At 33.5% G+C, this 22,163-nt stretch overlaps 1 protein-coding gene and 1 non-coding gene across 2 annotated transcripts; both read right to left on the reverse strand.

Annotated features, from left to right (window-relative positions):
- Positions 1–103: 103 nt before the first annotated feature.
- TRNAN-GUU lies at positions 104–177 on the reverse strand. The gene has a single exon. It is a non-coding gene; the product is annotated as a tRNA-Asn (tRNA).
- Positions 178–3,720: 3,543 nt separating this feature from the next.
- On the reverse strand, positions 3,721–14,388 carry LOC121260067 (MADS-box transcription factor 23-like). The gene is made up of 8 exons (XM_041161924.1): positions 14,207–14,388; positions 8,770–8,848; positions 5,427–5,488; positions 4,568–4,667; positions 4,401–4,442; positions 4,267–4,308; positions 3,930–4,088; positions 3,721–3,836 (listed from the first exon to the last, which is right to left on the reverse strand). Exons 1-8 carry the CDS (start codon positions 14,386–14,388, stop codon positions 3,741–3,743), a joined length of 762 nt encoding a protein of 253 aa, XP_041017858.1. The 3' UTR covers positions 3,721–3,740.
- Positions 14,389–22,163: the final 7,775 nt, after the last annotated feature.

The following is a 22,163-nucleotide window of genomic DNA, read 5'->3' on the forward strand; positions in this document are numbered from 1 at the left end:
GCTTAATTATAGATAAAAGGGAAATATATGCACTAGCCCATGATAGAGATAATAGCCCATTGGCCCAGTAACAGGAAGTAGAAAAAAAATATTTGAAAACGAACGCTAGAAGGAGGGCTTGAACCTCCGACCTTGTGGTTAACAGCCACACGCTCTAGCCAACTGAGCTATTCCAGCTTGTTGATGATATCTTCCTTTACTTTATTTTTATTAATGGTAATTGTTTCTGTTTTTACCAAAATTTGGATGAAAATTCTCTCATGGCAATATGATTTACCTTGACAGAGTCTGAACATATCAGGGGATATTGTCTATGATAAAGCTATAAGGACCCACGTCATTAATGTCACATACTGATAAAGAAGAAGGTGGGACAGGTAATTGATAGCTTGCAGAAGCATAAGATTTATGGCACCTGAGTGTTTGAAGAGTCAATGATACGAAAAGCATTTAACAAACCTAAAATTACAATAACTTGGAAATGATATTATTATAAAACGAATTGATGCTCTGATGCCACAGTACTCATGTTATGAAGAGCATATATATATATACTCATCATGCAACTTTTATCAAACAGAACACTTGACTTCTCATCCAGTCTCTCAATAGAAAGAGATCAAGAGTGGGACAGTGACTAATCACAAGGGATTTTCAAACAAAATCACCATAGAAATGCTTTTCGACTTGTGCCAAGATTTGGGTCATAATTAGTCTCTTCATAATTTACAGGTACAAATAATGTTAAAGATCACAGATTGATCAAGATGATGAGACGGTCCAGAAGAACAAAAGTACTCAATTCCCACTTTCTGAATAACATTTGCCATGGGCCATGATGAAGTCCTTCACTTAGCTGATAAAAGATAAGACACGCTAGTACTAATGTTAGTGTTTTGTTTCCACTTTCCAGGCCAAGGATAAAGGGATCCAAGAAGGGTCAGGACAAGATAAGAAGCAAGACATTGATCTGTGGGTTTCAAACCCTAGGGTCTAAAATGTCTGCATGTGCATGATGTATTGCATGTCCTCCGCTTCATCTCTTTCCGTGCGAGATTTAAGAAACGCGACAAGTAGCTAGCAAGTCCCCACAAGCTTCGGTGAGTGTGCCCAGTGAATGTGTGATTTTTCCATTTTCACATGCTCAAATCATTTTCTTTCCTCTCTCCTTCTCTCTCTCTCTCTCTCTCTCTGCTATTGGCAGTACTACTTCTAATTCATTTTGCAGACTTCGTATTTATGTGCTTTGTTCATTGTCTGTCAACTTTTCATATTGATCATGCAGTTCACCTACCATTTTAATTCATATATTGATGGTACGTACATAGATAGAATTTTTCAAAAAACGAATATATATGTCGATTATTATAATTCTCTGCATTAAAAACCATTCACACTACAGTTCAAGTACCAAAAATATTTGGTGATGATCTATATATAATTTATATATAGTTGTTGGGTTATCATGTTGTGTTTAATTTATTGTCAGAATCTTTCACATTCAAATTATAGAGTTGTCAATTATTACTTCTTAATTAGACAGCTACTACGTAACTTTCGTTTGTTTTCACAATATTCTCATCTCATCTAATTATTATAATTTTTTTAAATTCCCGTATAAAATCATCAAAGTAATAACTTCATTAAATCAAGCCAATTATAAGCTCTAAACAGTGCAGGAGTAAATCTTGATTTGTATCCTACTCATGTAATCAATCAATAAAATGTTGTCGAACTTAGGACTTACCACCAAATCCTATGGAATAATCACCCAGCTGATCATTGGCTTCTCAACCTCGGAAATCTATGGTTCATAAAACTCTTATATATTATAAATTAGATTTAACATACTAATTCAAACTTTCTTTTTGTAATTTTTCCTTCTAAACTAATTAGTACAACTGTGAGTACTCAAGCCAATCTATGCGAATTTACTGTCAGGGCCAAAGAAAGTTGACAGATTAACTGAGGTCACATTAACAGTCGGTGATGAACTCTATGGAAGTTGATATAATTTGGAAGATATATCTGGAATATTGGTGATTTCTGTTCGTCATATTATATATCTGTCATTCTTAACTTTTACCAGGATGACGAAGTTGCGGGTAAAATGACAAAGGCCGATCGACATGAGTAAGGCCCACAAAAGTTGTACAGAAAGGGATTTACAACGTATATGCCTTGGTACCTATAAGAGAAATGCATCGATCCTCCTCTCACTTGCACATGTAGCTGGCTAGGCAGCACAGCAGCAGCAACTGGTTTAATTTTAAATCAAAACTTTGGTGTGGAACTTAATGGAGACGCATCTCGTCCACCGGCGATCCTCATGCGTCTCTGGGTGCATGATGTCACCGTCGTGCTTTCCGGTGTCGGAAGAAATGGGGTACTCTCGCATCCATAGCTACAGACATAGCAGAAGAAGCTGGAGATGGAGAAAGCTTTTGAGGAGGTTTGTTAGAGACAGTACTAAGCACTTATATGGGCCAAAACCTTTGCTTTCCACTATGATGCTGTCAGCTATGCACAGAATTTTGATGAGGGTTTTGGAAATGATCAAGTGCCTGGACGACATTCCATAGAGTTTCATCAACATGTTAGATGGGAGTTCAATGAGTTGAAATGATGTTGGAGTTAGCTTGCAACTTCAGAATTTGTTCATAAGTTGTTGTTGAATCTTTTTAAATTTGCTGCAGTTGCATTTATGATCGATCCATTACAACTCTTGTTGCTATTCTTCTTTCAGATTTATTTATTTTTTCTTGGCATATTCCGGATATATAGAACTGATTAGAACTGACACGCCGTACGTATTCTGGTTCATTATAAGTTTCTGATGAATAAGACCTTTGTCTTAAATAATTTTTTTCGGGACTTCTATGGCTTAAAAAATTAAGGGAAAAAAAACGAAAAAAAAAAAAAAAAAAATCTTCGGCCACTTGGCATTTATTGGACTTTGATCATGTAATGTTGATCAATCGTAACTAGTGGCGTAGCCGCCTATGCTTTTTTTTTTTCCCTGGATATATGCAAATTATATCAATAAATTAGAGAAAAACAAAAGTTGGGGGTGATAAATCAAATGACAATCAAGCAGTCTTAATTATCCAAAACTATGAGCCGAAAGCTCAAAACAATTAGTTATCGTGAATATATACGAGGTAACATTGATGCGGAAAGCATAGAAATTAGTATGATCCAATACTGAAGCTGTAATCCACCATGCATCATCGGAGTGTTCTGGGTGTTTGCTTTTATTAATTGGGTATCCGAAGATAAAACAAATCTTAATTTGCATGAGAGATTGGTATGATTTAAAACTAATAATGGCAAGAAATTAATGGCCAAAAACAGGTTTAGAAACGCATACATGATAGGCTTCGAAGGAATTCATGACAAAGTTGATGCCATGAAGAACAGGGAAAAAACAGTTAGCAACAAATGAAACGATGACAAAAAAAAAAAGAAAAAAAAAAACAACAATAATAATAAAAACATGATTTTAGCTGTCATAAGTTTCTTTACAGATCAGTTACTTGTGAAAAAATAACTTTCTTCTCGGAGCCAACAAAAAATTATGTTCCCTAAAACCTGCATTCAGATCTTGTCCGATTCGTTCAATCTACATAGTACAATAGGTTAATTATTTCAACACTATATTTTAGCTGAATTTGTAGTTTATTTCACAAACAATATCACAAGAAACATTCATCATGCTGATGGGATTTTGTCTAGCTCATTCACACCAAGAAGCGCTTTGTTATTTGCCCAGAGTAAGTTGAATAACATTTGTCCGAAATCCTCAGCTCACAATTTCTTGATATAGACGTACTCCCCTGGAGTTCATGAGTTGTACTTGGGATCAACACGTTAATAGAAAAAGGAAAACATTCTTCAATTAGTTTTTAAAAGGGATGAGAAAAGTTTACTCTTTTACTCTGTTTCTCTTGTTGGTGGCTAATAATTTTGTTGCTCGGGGGGCATAGCTGAAGATGGACATGAGGGACATCCAAGTCGTCTCTGAGGTTAGTTCCATATGGGATGAAAGAACTTATGCTTGCTGCATTCATGTGCCTGGTGCTGTAAACCTGAGACATGGGTCGGATTGTTAAGCTCAAAAAGTTTCATAGTGATCTCATAGCTTACCATATCAAAACATGTCACTATAAATTTTGAATTCTTTGGGAATGTTTGGGAGTTTGGGTGAATTATAAACCAGAATACCTTATTGCATAATTCCATGTTTTCTTGGCGTACAAGGTTTACCTTCTTATAGAGTTCCATATTTTCCTGATGGACAAGATTGCCCTGTGATAAAAAAGAGTAGTTTTTTTTTTATAGCTGAAACGATTCATGATAGAAAACTGTAAGAAAGAACAACGAGTGCATTTTGCAAAGACCTTTCGGCTTAGTTCTTGTATTTCATCAGTTAAGACTTGTTCCTGCAGACGTTAAAAGGGCATGTTTAGTGCCATGCAGGTGCTTCGCTTTTAACATTCATGTACTTCATGCACACACAGAAAAGGGGACAGAGGGAAGGGCCTGGGAGAGCGAGTAGGTTTCTGACCTTTGTGAGTCGCACACCTTGTAGGCTCATTTCTAGTTGATTCTCCAGATTTTGTAGGTCTTTGACACCCAAAGCATAAAGTTGTTGTCCCATCATATGCCTGTATTATCATGACATTTTAATGTAGATTAATGAACATTTGATAAATGATATATACAAAGCGAAATGCATACATCTCGCCTAAGTTTTTCTACTAAAAACTAGATTCTATTATGAAAAGTATGAAAATTTTAATTTCTTTTATAGGACCCCATTTTTATAAAAAAATTTGTATATTTAAAATTTGTACCATTACTCTAATCATTTTGGGTCACTTTTGCATTCTATATCTATTAAATATTAATAATAAATATAATTTGCTACCATGTGGTTTATATAATTGTGGAGAGGGTTAAACTGCATGAGTACTATTGTGATAATGTTGGAAAGACATAGTAATCAAGCTGGTTTTTGTGGTGTTTTACAGAGTCCACCATTATCTGGATCTTATCAAATACTATATATATGAACATCTCAAAAATTAATTTTGGATACATGTTTGTAATTTATAGATAGACAATGTTAGGGTGGACACCAAATGTACACTCCAAATATGCACACTAGTGCAAATAATTTTTTTCTTTTTTCTTTTAAGCATTTTTTAAACATCCTTAACCATTAAAAAAAGAAAATAAAAATCCGAATTCACTAATAATCACTTTCTTAACTATTAAAAAAAAAATATGAGTGGACACGTTTAAAGTTTTTTTTTGTACTGGCTGAGCAACGGTCAACCTTCCTGTGTACAGGCCCGGTTAATCGCCTATTTTTCCCAGTGAAATATTATGTAATTTAAGCTGAAGGAGATCATAGATGGTACCGTTGGTTTACTTGCAAGTTCTGCAGTTCTTGCCTTAAGATTGCTACCTCCCTTTGCAAGAACTAGCAAGTACAGAAGCACAAGTTAATTGCATCAAAACTGCAAAGTTCTTTTCTTCATCATGACTAAAAAGAAAACTAAGAGAACGAAAAATCTGTCCATGAACATTAACTATTTAAAAATAAGATTAGCCTGCCAATTATTTTAAAGAGGTTTAGCTATGATCTTATGCTGATTTGAATGTGTTCAAATCCAAGCTACTAAATCAAAGCTGTATAATTGGAGTGTGAGTGAGCTTGTTAATCTCTTTGATATGTTTAATTGATTACTATCATGACATAATTTTTTATGCAATGGCTATCACTAATAAATTGGCCGTAGCTCAATCTTTTAGTTTTTTACTTGTCATGTATGTAATCATTAAGGTGCATTCATCATGTCTGATTAAGAGTTTTCTGTCAACGATTGACTGAAGGCCGACTTGTAAATAATACGGCTTAGCTGTGAATTTCCTGAATGACCATTACTCTAAAGCAATTGAAGTATTGGGTTCACAACTATGCTAATGTGTATGTAAAAAATAAAGTTTTCAGAGACACCAATAGTGGCAGTAAAAGATATGGGCATGCATTGACATTGATGGAAAGTTCCTATTGATTTCTGTTACAATGTAGACATGTCCTTTTGATCTGTGATAAGCTGGTTTTTATTAAGAAGTTTGAAGTTTGAAGTTATACTGCGCATGCACTCTAAATCTGGGGGTAAAAGGCAAAGTGGTCAACTCAGTTTTCTTTATTGGAGTCTAGTTGTGTCACATGTTTCTTTATTAAAAAAAAAAAAAAAAAAAAGCTTTTGTTTATTGGCTGGAGAGGAAAAACGATGAATATATTCTAAGTTTTTTTTGCCTCATCAGCTCTTCCTTTAATGGAAACATCTAGGATGTCCATTTTGGTTGGCTGGCTCAAATGCATGTATGCTCCAAATATTTTGGACAATGCAACATAAAGATGTTATTTTGTAGCAGTGTGGTTGATTTATACCATGGATTAGCTAATCCAACTTAGTCATGTAATATTTTCACTAATTTGAGAAAGTATGCACAACCACATCCTGCAATCTGAAGCAATTACATAATTTAAACTTTCATAGTTTGACAGTTCAATACTTGATATCTTGTACTACTGATACTGCTTCGATCGTCAAGACAAACGAACTATCTTATAATGGAATTATGTCAAAACATTGCAAAAGCATCAAGAGCTTGTTTGGAGGATAATATGTATTAGTTAGCAGGATAATGCTTGTGATTTTGCAAGTGCAAGCAAATAGGTTGTAGCTCATATCCTTGGCTGATGTGAAGGCTATAATGTTTCTAGATGAAGTAATTTGAACTATTTTTTGGAGCAGATTATACGAGCTCAACCCAACTATGCTTTAATGACATTTGCATTGGGTGCTACGTAAATCCTTTTGCATTTAGACTAGACATAATTTTTTATATTGCTGATATTCTCTTCCTGTTCTGAATGCACAGAACAATTCATTAAACAAAACATCTAGTGTATTTAGCAGGAAATATATATATATATTTATATTTATATTTGTATGCATATATATAGACACATTCACACAGATTAAATATCTGTGTGCTTGTGTGTATATACATACATTCGTACATACATATATTTATATATAATCATTACTAATCCTGAAATGAAGCGAAAAATGGTTTTATGACATTGGCAAAGATATGCAGTCATAACTTAGAATGTCAAATGTAACCATGAAAATTTCTCTCACTCTCTCACTCTCTCTGATCTCATGTCTCCCTATCTCTTTCAAATCATGTTCTTCTTCAGTTATAATTCTAAGTACCTTTTTTATGCATGAGAACTATTTAACTAGAATGACAATGATTATGTTGATTAATTGTCTGAGGCTCTCAGCCAAAGAAATGGATGAGCTCTGCTATGCTTGTAGGGTATTCTTGCAAAACCATTGCTCTTGGATGCTCAAGTTTAAAGAACTTCTGTTCTTTAAGATCTTTTTTATGTTTTTTCCTTGAAACATAATTCCATTAAAAAGTAGTTCGTTTGACTTGACCTAGCATGATGCTAGACTATTGTGATACTAATTGTTTTATGACACTCCAGTTGGATTGTGACCATTAACTGAGAGTTGGATGCCTTTCTATTGGAGTGCCAACAACACTCAGTAGGAAGAGAATATCACATTTCCTTTGCCTGATACATGGGGTGGTACTTGAGTTATTTTGGTTGCTTAAGAAGTACTTGAGATTGTTGTTTCAGCTGAAAGTTTTGTGATATTGTATCGATGCATAAACAACAAATATGTTATAGTTGGTGTCTTGATGTACATTTCAATCTTTTGCAAGCATATTTGTGTACAACAAATATGTTGTAGTAGGAGGGGCTGTGCAAGTGTCCAAATGGGCACAGGGGAGGGTTAGACATGGTAGACAAGAAATGCTAAGACAAGGCTATTACAGCACAAGGCATGAGGTTTGATATTGAAAAGTAATATTTGATAGCTTGGATATATTTTATCGGTCACTGTGATAGTTCTTTGCAATTCATCATGTTTAAATGACCAACACTAGAAGTGTATTCTTAAAGAAACAGCTGAGAAGGGAGCATGAAGGTTAAGCTTTCAGGAAATCATACAAGCATATAACACATTCCAAGTAATGAGTAGTAACACTTTCAAGTCATTTTTCTTTTGAAGTTCTTGAGTTGGCATGTCCTATTAACGCTCACAGAGAAATAGGATGATGGATTGCATGTATAAAGCATTGGCAATAATATTGCTTACATGTATGATACAACTTTCAAGTCATTTTTCTTTTGAAGTTCTTGAGTTGGCATGTCCTATTAACGCTCACAGAGAAATAGGATGATGGATTGCATGCATAAAGCATTGGCAATAATATTGCTTACATGTATGATTGTATCTTTATGATGAAGGTATGCAAAACAGTTTTAGTCTATTTTCAGATCTTGCAGGTGTAATAGACCTATGTTGTTGCACTATATATGTATGTACATGCTATATATGCATTATTGTGAGAAAATTGATATGATACTGTTCGTGCTTTATTAATTAAACCTATCTTGAGGCGCTCCATGCTATGACAACTCTGGCCTACAGTTGACTACTGTGTACCATTGGGTTACTTAGTATATATACCTAGCTCATTGATTCACGAGTAAATGAAGTCTACTGCATATATTTTGGTAGTATTTAAAATCTGCAGTGGTTTCTACTTCAGAACACAAGCTATTACGGTAGATGCATGCAGCGTTGAATATTTTGCGAAGCATACCTTGACTTCTGATGCTGGATTCTGCAGTTGCAGATGTTCCTCCTTTGATTTGTTATATCTTTCAGTTACTGCTTTGATGCTGATGAAAATAATTAGAATAATTAGATTTTGCACAGTAAATACTGGTTTATGTATCAATATGAAAATGGAGCAACCATGAGACACATTTGAAAGTGTAAGAAAACATCATGTTCCAGTTCAAGTTGTGGTAATATTCATGTCCAGTATAACATAAAAGCTTTAATGACAATATTGATCAGTGAGGTATGCTTCGATTTTTAATGCAGGGAAATCCGGGTGTGATGATGCAAAACTATCAAATTCTACAAGGTAGCGTTGGACTACCTTCAGAACCTTCAGAAGGCAGATCACCGCAAATATGGCAAGAAACGGTACAGTTTTCTCGAATTGAGGTAATATTGCATATATGTCGGTATTTTGACCATAACTTTAATTACGAGTACATAATCATGCATATAAGACCCAAATTCAGAAAGCTTTTTTTAGTGCATATATACCACGCCATATGTGGTGGTTCACATTTTCAATCTTGAAACCATCCATTTTTTATCCCTTCAAACTATCAATTTACATTTCTTTAATTTAAGGAAATATTTCATTTTGACTTTTAGAAGTGATTTTGATTTTGGCCAAAAATTTAGCAGGATTTTTATTTAGATACTTATTTAATTTTTCTGCAATGATTGAGAATTTTCCTTTTCGAGAAAAATTCTCATAATTTCATATTTCCATAGCTATTTAAACCCGACTTGTGGGTTTTAGAACCTGATTTTTGATTTTATGAATAGAACCTAATAGGGTAAAATGTAATTTGGGAATGTCATTATAAGCTAGGGCTAATATATAAAGGATTGCATGAACAAGGGTGAGTTAATATATAACAAGGGCGAGTTATTAACTACATTAAGTTATTTGATCTTTGTCTATGCTCATGCTAAGATAAAAATTAGATTAAGGATTGCATGAATTTAATTTGGGTTGGTTTAGTTCCAAGAAAATTGAAGGGTTGAAAAGATCATTTTGGTTCCACAAAATCAATCCAGAACGGAACAAAATTAACTCTAAACCCATTCGATAAAATCAAACCGAATATCTTTGAATTTGTTCAATTCAGTTTAAGGGTCTATATGATCAGTACTTGTTGTAAACGGAAGAATCAATAAATTAGGCATGAGACAAAATTATATATAAAAGAAAAAATGTTAATATAAGATAACACATAATTAATGTCTATTTGAAGTGACATAATATTTTTCTTGTTGGCTAAATAAGTATTGAGTATAAATATTAAATTTGGGTTGATTCAAGTTTTTCCATGAACTACCAATTCACTCTTGTTTGCATCATCCAAGAAACTACTACCCTTATAAATGGTATGCAATATCCTTGTTAGCTTATTTTATACTTTGCATGGTAAACTACACATGATTGTATTCCAACAGCTATTGATTGTCAAATGATACTATTGTCTAAATCTGGTCATCAAGAAAGAAGTATCATGTGAATTAGGTTATAATAACAAGGCACATTTGCCAATGAAATATGTCGACCAAAAAATCTGCATTGTTAACTTTTGGTAGTTTGAGCGTGCAACATGTTAGGTCCTAGTACTGATTTACGGTGTACGTTGGTAGCTAAGTCCCACATGTATTTCTAGGCCTCGTTTATTTTTATGAAACTTTTCAACTCAACTCTTCTCATCTTATTTATTCATTGCAATTTTTTAAAATCATCAAACAAAATAAAGTAAATAATTCAACTTTTTTAAATCCTAAAATAAAAATAATATTAAAAAAATATATGCTAACAATATTTTATTCAATTTTCAATATTAATCTCAGCTCAACTCATTTCATCTCATCTCATCTACAAAAACAAACGACATCTTAATAAATGGAAATAAGAGATTCAATAAACTGTAATGAAAGCTATATATAAGTACTAGTCCATTAGGTCCAGTGCAAATGTGGTTGGTATTTCCATGGGATGTGGCAAATGGTACATGAGATCATGTCTTAGAAATGTCATGTGGAATGAAGGCACTTCACAACTCAATCCCAGAGGAGCATGTAAAAGATTTAAGTTGGTGAGATTATAATACATTGACTGGGTTTTTAAAGCTTCAGGTGATTATATAGTGTTCCAATTGGAAAGCCTTTTATAGTATAACACAGATGTGATCTATAGTGCTTTGGTAGTTACAGAAAAATGCTCTACTGTGAAGACTGAAAAGAGAAATAAAGAGAGGATCAAAGAGCTGAAACCATCTAAGTTGAGTGCTACAACTCATGAATGAATGGGATTCATCAATTTAAAGGATTTATTTGAACTTCTAATAATGGTAGTGATGCAGGGAGATCCGACTCAAATGATGTTGAGTAGTCAGATTGCATGTTGATAGCATTGAACTACCTTGAGACGGCAAGTCAGCGCAAGTCAAGCAGGAAACAATCTTCTTGATTTGGGGTAGTTTTGAGCACGTATTGGTATTTTGGTCATAACTTTGGCTGCAAGTATCAGATTCGCGCATTTGACCCCAATTTGGAAAGCTTTTTTTGGCATGCATGCCGTGGTCACTCAGCTGTTTTTCCCTTCAAATTTCAAATTTTAGATATCTTTTGTCTTTTATGGTAATATTTCGTTTCTCAGTTAGGAAGTATTTTTGAACTTTATTTTGGCCAGATTTTGGCAAATTGTTTCTTTAATTACGAATTTATTTTTGGAGTATTCATTGGGATTTTTCTATTTTTGGTAAAATTATGATATTTTCGGATTTATAGCTATTTCAGCCCGACTTGTGGTTTGGTTGGACAATTCTGAGTTTTGATAATTTTTCAATTGAATACAGAGTTGTTTCCTCTGTGTTTTGGGCGAATCTCTTGTCTTCTCTATTCCGAGTATCTGTTGAGACTAACCACTAGAATTAATCTAAATTATGTCCGACATCAGGTAGGTTCATAATATTATGCTTTTGATCATGCCTTAATTATTGTGTGTGTACATATATATATATATATATATATATATATATATATATATAGATTAAAAACTCATAATCATGTACATATCTCTAAAATTATAAACATCTTACCACTAAGCTGCTAATAAAAATTGTGGCTAACTTATAACTAGCTAAGAGAATCCAATGAACATTAAAAAACTCAAGATGATCGTAATATCATCAAATATTGAGTAGATAGATTTAAGAGATTGATTGATGTGTTTATATATGGTGTCAAAGGATTTAATTAAACCACCTGTAGCAATGATCCGTTTCATGACCATATATATGCTGTTTTACATGTTTCCCATCTATATATTTCCCCTCAGGTTGTTTGTCTTTCACTAATATTTCTGTGTTGTTTGCCCTAATTATCTTTTACCAGTACTGGCCGTGAGACTCGTAATCTCGTACACTTACGTTTGGGATGGTATTTTCTATAAGAATCTAGCTAGTTGAGGAGTACTTCATGATCAAAGACATTAGTACTGCACTGAAGTCTAGTCCAACTACAATTTAGGTAATTTAGAGTACTAAAAACTGAAAAACAAGGTCTTGGTAATTTTGGTAAACTACCCTTTTGGCATGCATTTCATTAATTAATGCTCTGTCTTAACAACTTGTGATCTTCCATGAGATCAATACCCTAATGGGAGAAAAACTATTCCAATTAGCTAGATTCAACAGTTTTCAAGAACAAAAATATAGTTACCCTTATATATAGTACTCTATATATTATTCAAACATGTTATTCTTGATCGATCATACCCAGATGATTTATGGTATTATAAAAGCATATACTTTGGTGTTTGTATAGGTTAATTAATTGAGGACGTTATAACTAATGCCCGGTATAGTACTTTAATTGGCTTATAGATTAATGATAACATCATGTACTACTTAAAAACTTACCCAAAAAATATAGATATTTCAGTTACATAACGGTTCACTAGCACTTCTCCTCCCGTCCCCCCTCCCGATCTCTCTAGCAACTTCAATATCCATCCATCAAACTTATTACTGATCTATTTATTTAAGCATCACCCTTTCTACTTAATTCTCCCCCATTCTTTGTTAAAATCAAAAAATTCTTTTAATTACTTTGCAAAAATCATTTCATTATAATTCTTTCTGATCCATTATTCCTTTATATCAATTATTAATATGCATTATACTTATCTTGTCTTAGTACGCACTACAAGAAAAATAGGCTTTTATGATCAATTTATTGTAATCAAAAGACTATTAATTTACAACCAATTTTAATTGTAAATAGTCATTTCGCTGGAATTAACTGGTCGTAAATAAGTAATTTTCTTATAATAAGTAATGCACAACATATATATATATATTTATATATATCTGTAGATTCTTATTAAATCTAGTACCTCTCCACACACCAGTATTTTAACTAGCTTTAATTTTTAGAAAATTCGTAATCTAAAAATAGTTGTACTAGGATTAGGTATTGACTGAAATATATTTAACGAGAATTAAGAGAACTGGAAGAAAATGATCTAGAATAGATGCCACGCTTGTTTATTGCATTTTGAACCTCCAAACAAAAGAGATCGAGTACTGACTAAAGCGATCTAAGAGCGGGGATATGATATCAGAAACGCATGCATTTCATCATCGGTCTCCTACTTACCTGGAAACACATTCATTATAATTCACCATCCATCATTTCTGCTTCATCTAATTAACTTCTTGTTATCCAAACTGAAAATGAGTCCTACTGTTTATCGAGAGTTAGTGGCCAAAGCTTGTCTAGATTTTCTTACCAGGAAGACTAGCTAGGGTAGCGATACCCATGCAGTGAGATAAAAGGATTAAGAGTCCCTTTATTCTGTTTTTGATTCCCCTATGTAATATCCCCAAAGTTGATCAACATCCTAATTAATTAAGGCCATGGCTTTATTAATTATATCCTGCTCTAATTACGAATGGCCTGAAAGCAGATGATTTTTCTCTGGATAAAGCTGCACTGTAGATTCAAGCATATGCAGTGCGGCCAATCCTTAGGACCATCTACACACCACGCGGCAAGATTCCTAGTCTCTTGTCATTTACTGCCATGCAGACTATGTATATATATAGTGGACACCTGAATGGTTAATATTGATTAACATATATACATATATTTTTTGAAGGAGAGGACAGATGAAAAGTTCTTGGAAGATAGAAAAGTACAAAGGAATCGCAAGAAAGAGATATATATTTACATTATCTGCAAACTATAAGCTTCAGGTGCAGAAAATGTTCTGTATTATGCAATATATAAAGGATTTAGTCCAGAAAAGAAAATGAAATGGATATGGTTAAAATCATGATAGAGAAAGTACCAGAACAAAGGAACAAACATGAGTGTTGCAAAATGAAAAAAGGAAAAATAAAATAAAAAAATTGCCAGACCTGGTGCTTGAAAACTCAAATAGCTTCCCAGTGCTGGAGAAGATTACAAGGCCAACTTCAGCATCACACAGGATTGCTAGCTCCTTTGCCTTTTTGATCAATCCTTTCCTACGCTTTGAGAAAGTAACTTGTCTGCTTGTTGAATTATCGATCCTTTGAATGGCGATCTTCCCTCTCCCCATCCCTGATCTGCTAGTGCTTTCTATATATATATATATATATATATATATATATATATTAGGGTTCCTGCAACAACAGTACCCTTGAGTACCCTTGACAAATAATTATTTAAATTAGATCATTAATCAACAGGTAAAGGCTGAATGGGATTTAATGAAAAGCTTACTTAGTACTTGAGCAGCTCAACACTTTGAGCAAACATTGATCTGATGGTCGTTTATATTGGTGATTGAGATTTGTGTTGCATCTTTTTCATTTTCTCCCATCAAGAAGAGAAAATCTTGCAGGACTGGTAGTAGGTATTGAAGATGACAACTCCAAATGAATGTATTAATATATAGAGACCTAGACTACTGGTTTGAGAAATATTAGAAAATAACGAAATGGGGCGCTGTATATTCATCCTTAATTTACTCGAGTATTTTAATGGCGACAGCAGGAAAAAAAACAAGTATTTTAATGTCGCGCGGTGTAGATTGTGGTACTATTAGACACTGATGACACGTGGGACAAAAGGGTTACCATCCCAGGAAAGTCTAATGTGCCCTACCTAATTAACAAAAATTATCAGCCACAAAATTTATTTACTCTTTAATTAATATGGTGATCACGCACACGAGTCCATGACACTCACACATATATATATTCAATTGTTTTTTAGATCTTTCAGCTTTCCTTTCCCACATCCTTTGGTGAGCAGCTGCTTGATGCAACTTTGGAACTCATGCAAGTTAATTCATGGACGTGGACGAGACGAGGCCGTATGGGAACTAATAATTTGGAAGCAGGGCTATATATAATGGAATTTTACCGAGACAAAAACTCTGTGTCCAAAGAAAAGTACTAGCTAGCTCACTACAAGAGAATTGATTTTTTGGGACGAAACATTTTGTCCCAAAAGATCCAATTTTCGTAAAAATCCCATTTTCATCTCTAAGTTGTCTAAAAAAACCCGTCTCAAAAGGTTTTTTGAGACGAAATTAGATAGAACCAGTCGTAGGTGTTCGAACAAGAACTTTTTTCTAAGACGAAACATTTTTCGTCCCAAAATCTCGATCAAATGGAAAGCCTTCCGTTCGAACAACTTTGATCAGTTTGAACAATACAAAAACTTGATTCGAAAGACTAAATAGATTTGATCCTGTTTGAACGGACAGAGTGTTCGAACAGACTGAGTCAGTTTGAATAAACAAATTGTTGTTCGAACACAATTAATATGAACGATTGTTGCCAATTCGAATATAAAATGACTGCTCGAATGCTAGGTTCTGCAGTTTGAACAGATTGGATTTTTCTGAGGTTGTTCGAATGATTTTGTTTTTGGCTCGAGCACAAGTTAAAAAGATTTACCGTTCGAACTGGGTATTTTACGTTCGAACGGTACTTATGATACAAAATTGATTTTAATTAAAAATACAACACTAATATTAAATAATATAATTTAAACATCACATTTGTTCAAATGTTCTGAGACAGAATAATAAAAAGACAATTGAAGAAAAATAAGTTCTAGAATTGTGGTGGTGGCATAGAGTTTTGTGACATCATTGATTGCCACTGTTCAAACATTATTTGGGATTGAATCTCCAGCTTATTCTGCATGTTTTCTTCTAATCTCGCCTCTAAATCCGTTGCTTGATCCAATCGGGTTAGCAACTCTTTTTCCTTGGACCTCAAATGTTCTATCTCAATCCTTACTTTATCTAATTGCTGAGTTTTTTTTCACTTGATCTAACTTGAGAAGAGGATGATGATGTTGATGATGGCTTCACACAACGTCCTAAGCTCCTCAAATATTTAGAACGTGATCCAAAAACTTGAAAAAAGATCTGAGCATCGTTGACAGATAATTCATTTGATGTATCCGTAGCAATTTCCTTAAGTGATATAATCTTGTCCTACAAAAAAAAAAAAAAAAACATTAAAGTTAGTATAAGTAATAAAAATATTATTAGACAATTGAATTAAAATAACTTAAAGTTAAATAATTTGCTTTTGCTTCAGGATTGGTGCAACCACCATCACGATTTTTATGTGTTTTAGCATACAATTGGGTCAGATTATAGTCAGTAAGACTTTCTTCTTGTTGCTAAAAAAATTTATGTCTATATGTTTAATACATCCAACATATACTATATATATAAAAAAAAAAAGATAACAGAGAAATTACCTAATAAGCAGGTAAGCAGAATCTTTAAATATATCACAAAATTTCTCCCATTTGTTTGGTGACATTACTTGGAATAGATTTTGACGCGCCTTTGTTGCAGTACTGAACTTCTGATAGTGTGTATGACATTGACTTTTGTACTTGTGGAATGCATTGGATATCAGCTCCTCAAACGTTAATTAGGTACTTCAATGTATTTAATTAGGGCATTTTATGCAGATAATTTTGCATTCTTTATAGGTAATTGGTTTGTTAGTTTATATAATTTTAATTAGGACAAGTTAATGGTTTATATTTTAATTTGGTTTTTTATGGAAATAATTCATATTATTTGAATTGGACATTTTATGCAAATTATTCATACTATTTGAGATCAAAATTAATAGGTACTTCAATGTATTTAATAATTACATTTTATGCAAATAACTGTGCATTCTTTACAGGTAATTTTATTGTTAGTTTATATTATTATAATCAGGACAAGTTAATGGTTTGTATTTTAATTTGGTATTTTATGGAAATAATTCATATTATTTGAATTTGGACATTTTATGCAAATTATTCATACTATTTGAGTTCAAAATTAATAGGTACTTCAATGTATTTAATTATTACATTTTATGCAAATAATTGTGCGTTCTTTATTGGTAATTGGTTTGTTAGTTTATATTATTTTAATTAGGACAAGTTAACGGTTTATATTATAATTTGGTATTTTATGGAAATAACTCATATGATTTTAATTTGTGTATTATGCAAATTATTCATATTATTTTAATGTGTATTTTATGATAATAATTCATATTATGGAAATTTGGGTATTTATTATTAATTTCACAACTATCAATATTACAAATTAATATCACAAACAAACAATATAACTAACATTATCACAAAACAATATCACAAACAATATCACAAATCACCATATTATTCATCCCCAAATTACAATAACATACTAACAACATTAACAATATTACACTAAATAATTAACAAATCACAGATTAATAACATATCAAACTTTCTTAATAACATATCATACATTTATAACATATCAAACTTTCTTATTAATTACAATAATCCTAACTTTCACAAATAGTCCCTAAAACTAAAAAAACGTCAATCATTGAATAAAGAACTCTAACTATTTTCACAATTCAAACAATATATATAATTACATAAATATCCAAATACATTACACTAATTTTTGTCACAAATTTGTTCATCAATACCCAAATACCTACATGTACATATCATCCCAAAATGGTTAATAAAGCTTACCTCAAATTTGTGCAGTCCAATAAACAATATAAATCACCAATACCTACATGTACATAAATCAATATCACAATTTTGAAAAGTTAGTGCTCAGATGTGGAGACTAATATTGGTCTAGTGAGAGATCATTCTAGATGACTTTCGCGATATTGCCTAGGATGCACAGAGCATATACTCCATCATCGTCGATCGGGGATGGGAACCGATTTGTCAGCAGATGGGTGTTGCCTATCCGGACATGGTTGTGAGTTTTACCATACCATGGGTGAGATGGAGGCTGATGCTGTGCCTTCACCTTTACCATTCGTGGAGTGAGTATTACTATCTTAGCCTTTGTTATTTCTAATTTTATTGGTATCTCATGTGTGATTGGTGCATACCCTACGCCGGCTGTGCCTGATGTAGGGACAAATGGTGAGGGTGATAGTGTGGATGATGCTCCAGTAGATGACGGTCTCATAGACGATAATGTTCGTCAAATGATGCTGGACGCTTCGGCTCCTCCATATGATGGCAGCAAGGTTATCAGGCAGGTAGACTGTACATCATTTTTTAGAATACTAAATTTAATTGTTTCCACTAATGTCGATCTGAGAAACACAAGATAGATTTCGACATCAAGCGAGCTAGATTTATATTATGAATAGCTAGAAGAGAGCCGATTGATCTGCCATTATATTTCGTCCACCGGATTTGATCTGAGTCACTCTACTTTAGTGCAAGCAGTCTACCATTTGCACTGATGATCTATAACCTCTTAGTCTGATTGTGGGTTAATGTGCAAATGACTGAGAGGAGGCAATCACATAATGGGCCTCTTAGCAAGATGACATTTAGCAGGAGTGAGGGTCACTTGCAGAAGATTCGAGCTAGTATTCAAGCAGCACAAGATAATGGCATGACGAGTGATCCAGCTTCTACTCCTGCTGGTGTTTAGAGGCAGCCTGCTAGGGCTACTTTGGATGGGGTACAATATCTGCTCGAGGAGCATCGTCTACTTTTGATCAAGGAGATTTTTGAGCCCATCATGGGGAAGCTTCACAAGATAGAGGGACGCATATCTTCCTTATAGGAAGATTTTGAGCTACTTACCAAATAAATAGTTTTAATTTTTATTTTACTTTTTTATGTTGTATTGAACATTATATTTTTTGGATTTAATTAGTATATGATTTTTATTTTTGGTGTTTGCTAACTTGTTTATTGTCAAAAACATTTTCTTATTTTACTAAAGTAATATTTATTTAACTAAAAATCTTATTTAACATAAAAGAATTCATTAAAATATTTTTAAATTAATTACAAAAAATTAATTTATGAATATGAAATATTTTAATTCACCATAATTAATACTATAATATATATATATTATATTTTGAAAATGACAACTAATAAATTAAAAAAAAAATATTTATTTTTAAGGTATTTTGGATGTCTTTCAATAAATTATTATAATTAAACAATCTCGTTTGAACGTCTATTTTGGGTTAAAACTAAGTTCATATCATTCGAACCAAACACTTCCGTTCGAACAATATTGAATCAAATCCCCACCAATATTTTTATAATTTCCCACCAAACAAGTCGTTTGAATGAATAATTTGGTGTTTGAATTAGTTCGAACCCAATTTCTTTGAGTTCAAACTGTCTTGCAACCATCCCGCCAAAGTTTCCCACCAAAAAACACCCTTTCAAACATAAAATTTCAGTTCGACCGGTTTTGAACTTCCCCGACAAAATTATATATACTTTCCCGCCAAGATTATTATTCGAACCAAGACTAAACTATTTGAACAGACGTTAACTCTCTGTTCAAGCAAAGTTTTACCTGTTCAAATGTATTTCTTTTTTTGAGACGATATAGTTCGTCAAAAAAGATTTTGTTCGAATGGATATTTATTTGTTCGAACGCCTTGAAAACCTCATCCATAATTAGAGGCGAAATTTAAATTTCATCTCAAATAAGTACTTTTAGGGATGAAATTATATTCGTCCCTAATAAATTTCGTCTCTAAAAATGAAATTCGTTGTAGTGTAGCTAGCCATTTGATCTCGATAATGGAGCTAATCACGAATTAGAAAGTTTAATTTCAACTACTATGAACATACATATAATATATACATACGTATCCAATGCTATTTGAGTACTAGTCCTCGGTGGTCATTGCTAATCCCTGAAGGGTTGGACATCTTGAGAATGACCTTCTATTGGAGATTCCATCAGATGACAACCCAACCCGTTCCACAACCGAGCCCTTCTCATGATGCCAAGACACATTGTTTTATTTTCCATACTTGCCATGCCATGTCAATTCGTGTGCAAGGGGTGTGCAAAATCGACTAAATCTAGAGCTTTTGTTATAATTTTCAAGAAAATATACCATTCTTGTAATTTTCCTCATACTTACCGAATATAACAATTCCTCTCTTTCGGAATATATATACACACACACACACATATATATATATATATATATATATGTTTTCTGAAATTGATGCAAAGAGAATGTAATTTGGGATTAAAATCTGCAAATTAATTAATATATTCTTCCCTTAATCTGTAAACATTGAAAATGGAACAAATAGAAAAACAAAAAAACAAAACAGATGAACAGTGCACAATGCGTCGGCAGTGGCACGTGCAAGGCACTGGTCACTCAGGGAGGAAAGCCGACGGTCAATCTTGGAAGGCCTGGAGTCATGGAGTCCAGAAAAGCCAAGTGTGGTGTCTGCCGAGGTCTCCTCAGAGGCGTGTGATGGCCACACACCGACAGATCCAGAAACTTCATCCAACGTGTGCGGGCTACGCTCCACTCCAATGGACGCCGGATTTGGTGGTCTTGAAGATCGGCGGTTGGACGTCATCTTGGTGGGGTGCGTGTAGAAAGGCGACGACTGGAAAGACCCGAACGGCGATCCTCCCTTATTTGACCTGAAAAACATAAAAACAAAACCAAAAAACACTACACAAAAAATAAAATTGACAGAAGAGAAGGGAGGGGAAAGAAAAAAGATTATTATAAGAGAAGTGCTAGGTTTACAAAAATATTTCATAAAATTAAAAAACTCCAAACTGATATGCTTTATTATGGTATATTGGGTTATAAAACTTTTTTTACTATAAAGTAGATTTCAAATTTTCAGAGCAAGTTACATCAATATGGGAATTTTACTTTTACAAGATTTTTTTGTGAACCAAATATTTCTTGTATTTTAATATAGAAGAGCTGAACTGTAGATGGTAATAACTAAGTACAACCATAGAATTAATTTGGGTCCTTGTCAACTAAAGGTTAGAATTGGATTGAGAGGGAGGCTGAAATTTGGTTTTGACAAACTAAAGTTCCTTAGCCGAATTGTGGTATGGAAAATTATAATCAAATTCTTGCAAATCCCAAATGCATTGACCATATCTCATTTTCTTTCCTTGCCTCTAGCACCTTAGATGGTTGGTAGATTTTCCTACCAAACACCAAATCAGATCTTAATTAACATTTATACTAATTAGTTATGATTAACTTGGTTAAACTTTAGATCGTAATATTGTACTATGCATCTGTGCCGTCTTTATTCTACAGGCAATGATCTAATGATAGCACTTTCTTTTATGACCATTCTACTTGTCTATTCGTATTCAGTGACTAAATATTATATATGTCAATGCTAGGCTTGCTATCCGTTCCTTGGGGTGGGCAGTCAGCCACCACCCTGCCCCTCTCACCAGCATGGACATGCCATGGTCTCCATCATTGTGATGCGCTATTTTTATTTATTTATTTATTTTGTTTAAGGTTTTTTTTTTTTTTTTAATTGAATCTATGTATTTGAGGCTTGATTTGTTGATTTCTTTGTAAGCCTAACACTTCTATTCTTAAACCCACAGTCATTCATGGTAGTAGTTCTTTACTCAGACCCATGGCCACACAGTAACCCGTGGACATCGCACTACCTTAAAGGAGAAAAAATAGAGAAGGAGGACAAGAGAAGAGGACAAAGAGGGGGGGAGAAGAATAAGGAGACATGGTGCACTGCCGGGGGTTGGGCTAGCTCTGAAGGAGATTTAGAAGAGAGAAGAGATTGGGAGATGGGGGTTGGACAATAGGAGGGATTGAGTGAGAAGAGAGAAGAGACGAATGAGAAACTAGGATTTTTTTCGTTATATACGGGGCCCTATTTGGGGTGGGCAGGTAGCCCAACGACCCCCGCACTTGCTCCTTTCTTTTTAAGAAAAGCCTACCCATCTGGGCCCATACACGGGGGGCGGGTGGATGCGAGGGCCCACCAAGTAGTTAGGCCTAGTCAATGCATACTAGGCCATTTTAAGCAAAT

This window comes from Juglans microcarpa x Juglans regia, chromosome 4D (assembly GCF_004785595.1).
Source record: "Juglans microcarpa x Juglans regia isolate MS1-56 chromosome 4D, Jm3101_v1.0, whole genome shotgun sequence".
Classification (NCBI taxonomy): Eukaryota; Viridiplantae; Streptophyta; class Magnoliopsida; order Fagales; family Juglandaceae; genus Juglans; species Juglans microcarpa x Juglans regia.

Excerpts from the sequence above, each read along its gene's own strand:
- LOC121260067 (XM_041161924.1), bottom strand. The coding sequence starts at position 14,388 with ATGGGGAGAGGGAAGATCGCCATTCAAAGGATCGATAATTCAACAAGC. Across the intron at positions 4,443-4,567 it reads AAGGTGTGCGACTCACAAAG|GAACAAGTCTTAACTGATGA; the intron begins GTCAGAAACCTA and ends TAACGTCTGCAG. Across the intron at positions 4,089-4,266 it reads ATATGGAACTCTATAAGAAG|GTTTACAGCACCAGGCACAT; the intron begins GTAAACCTTGTA and ends CCCATGTCTCAG.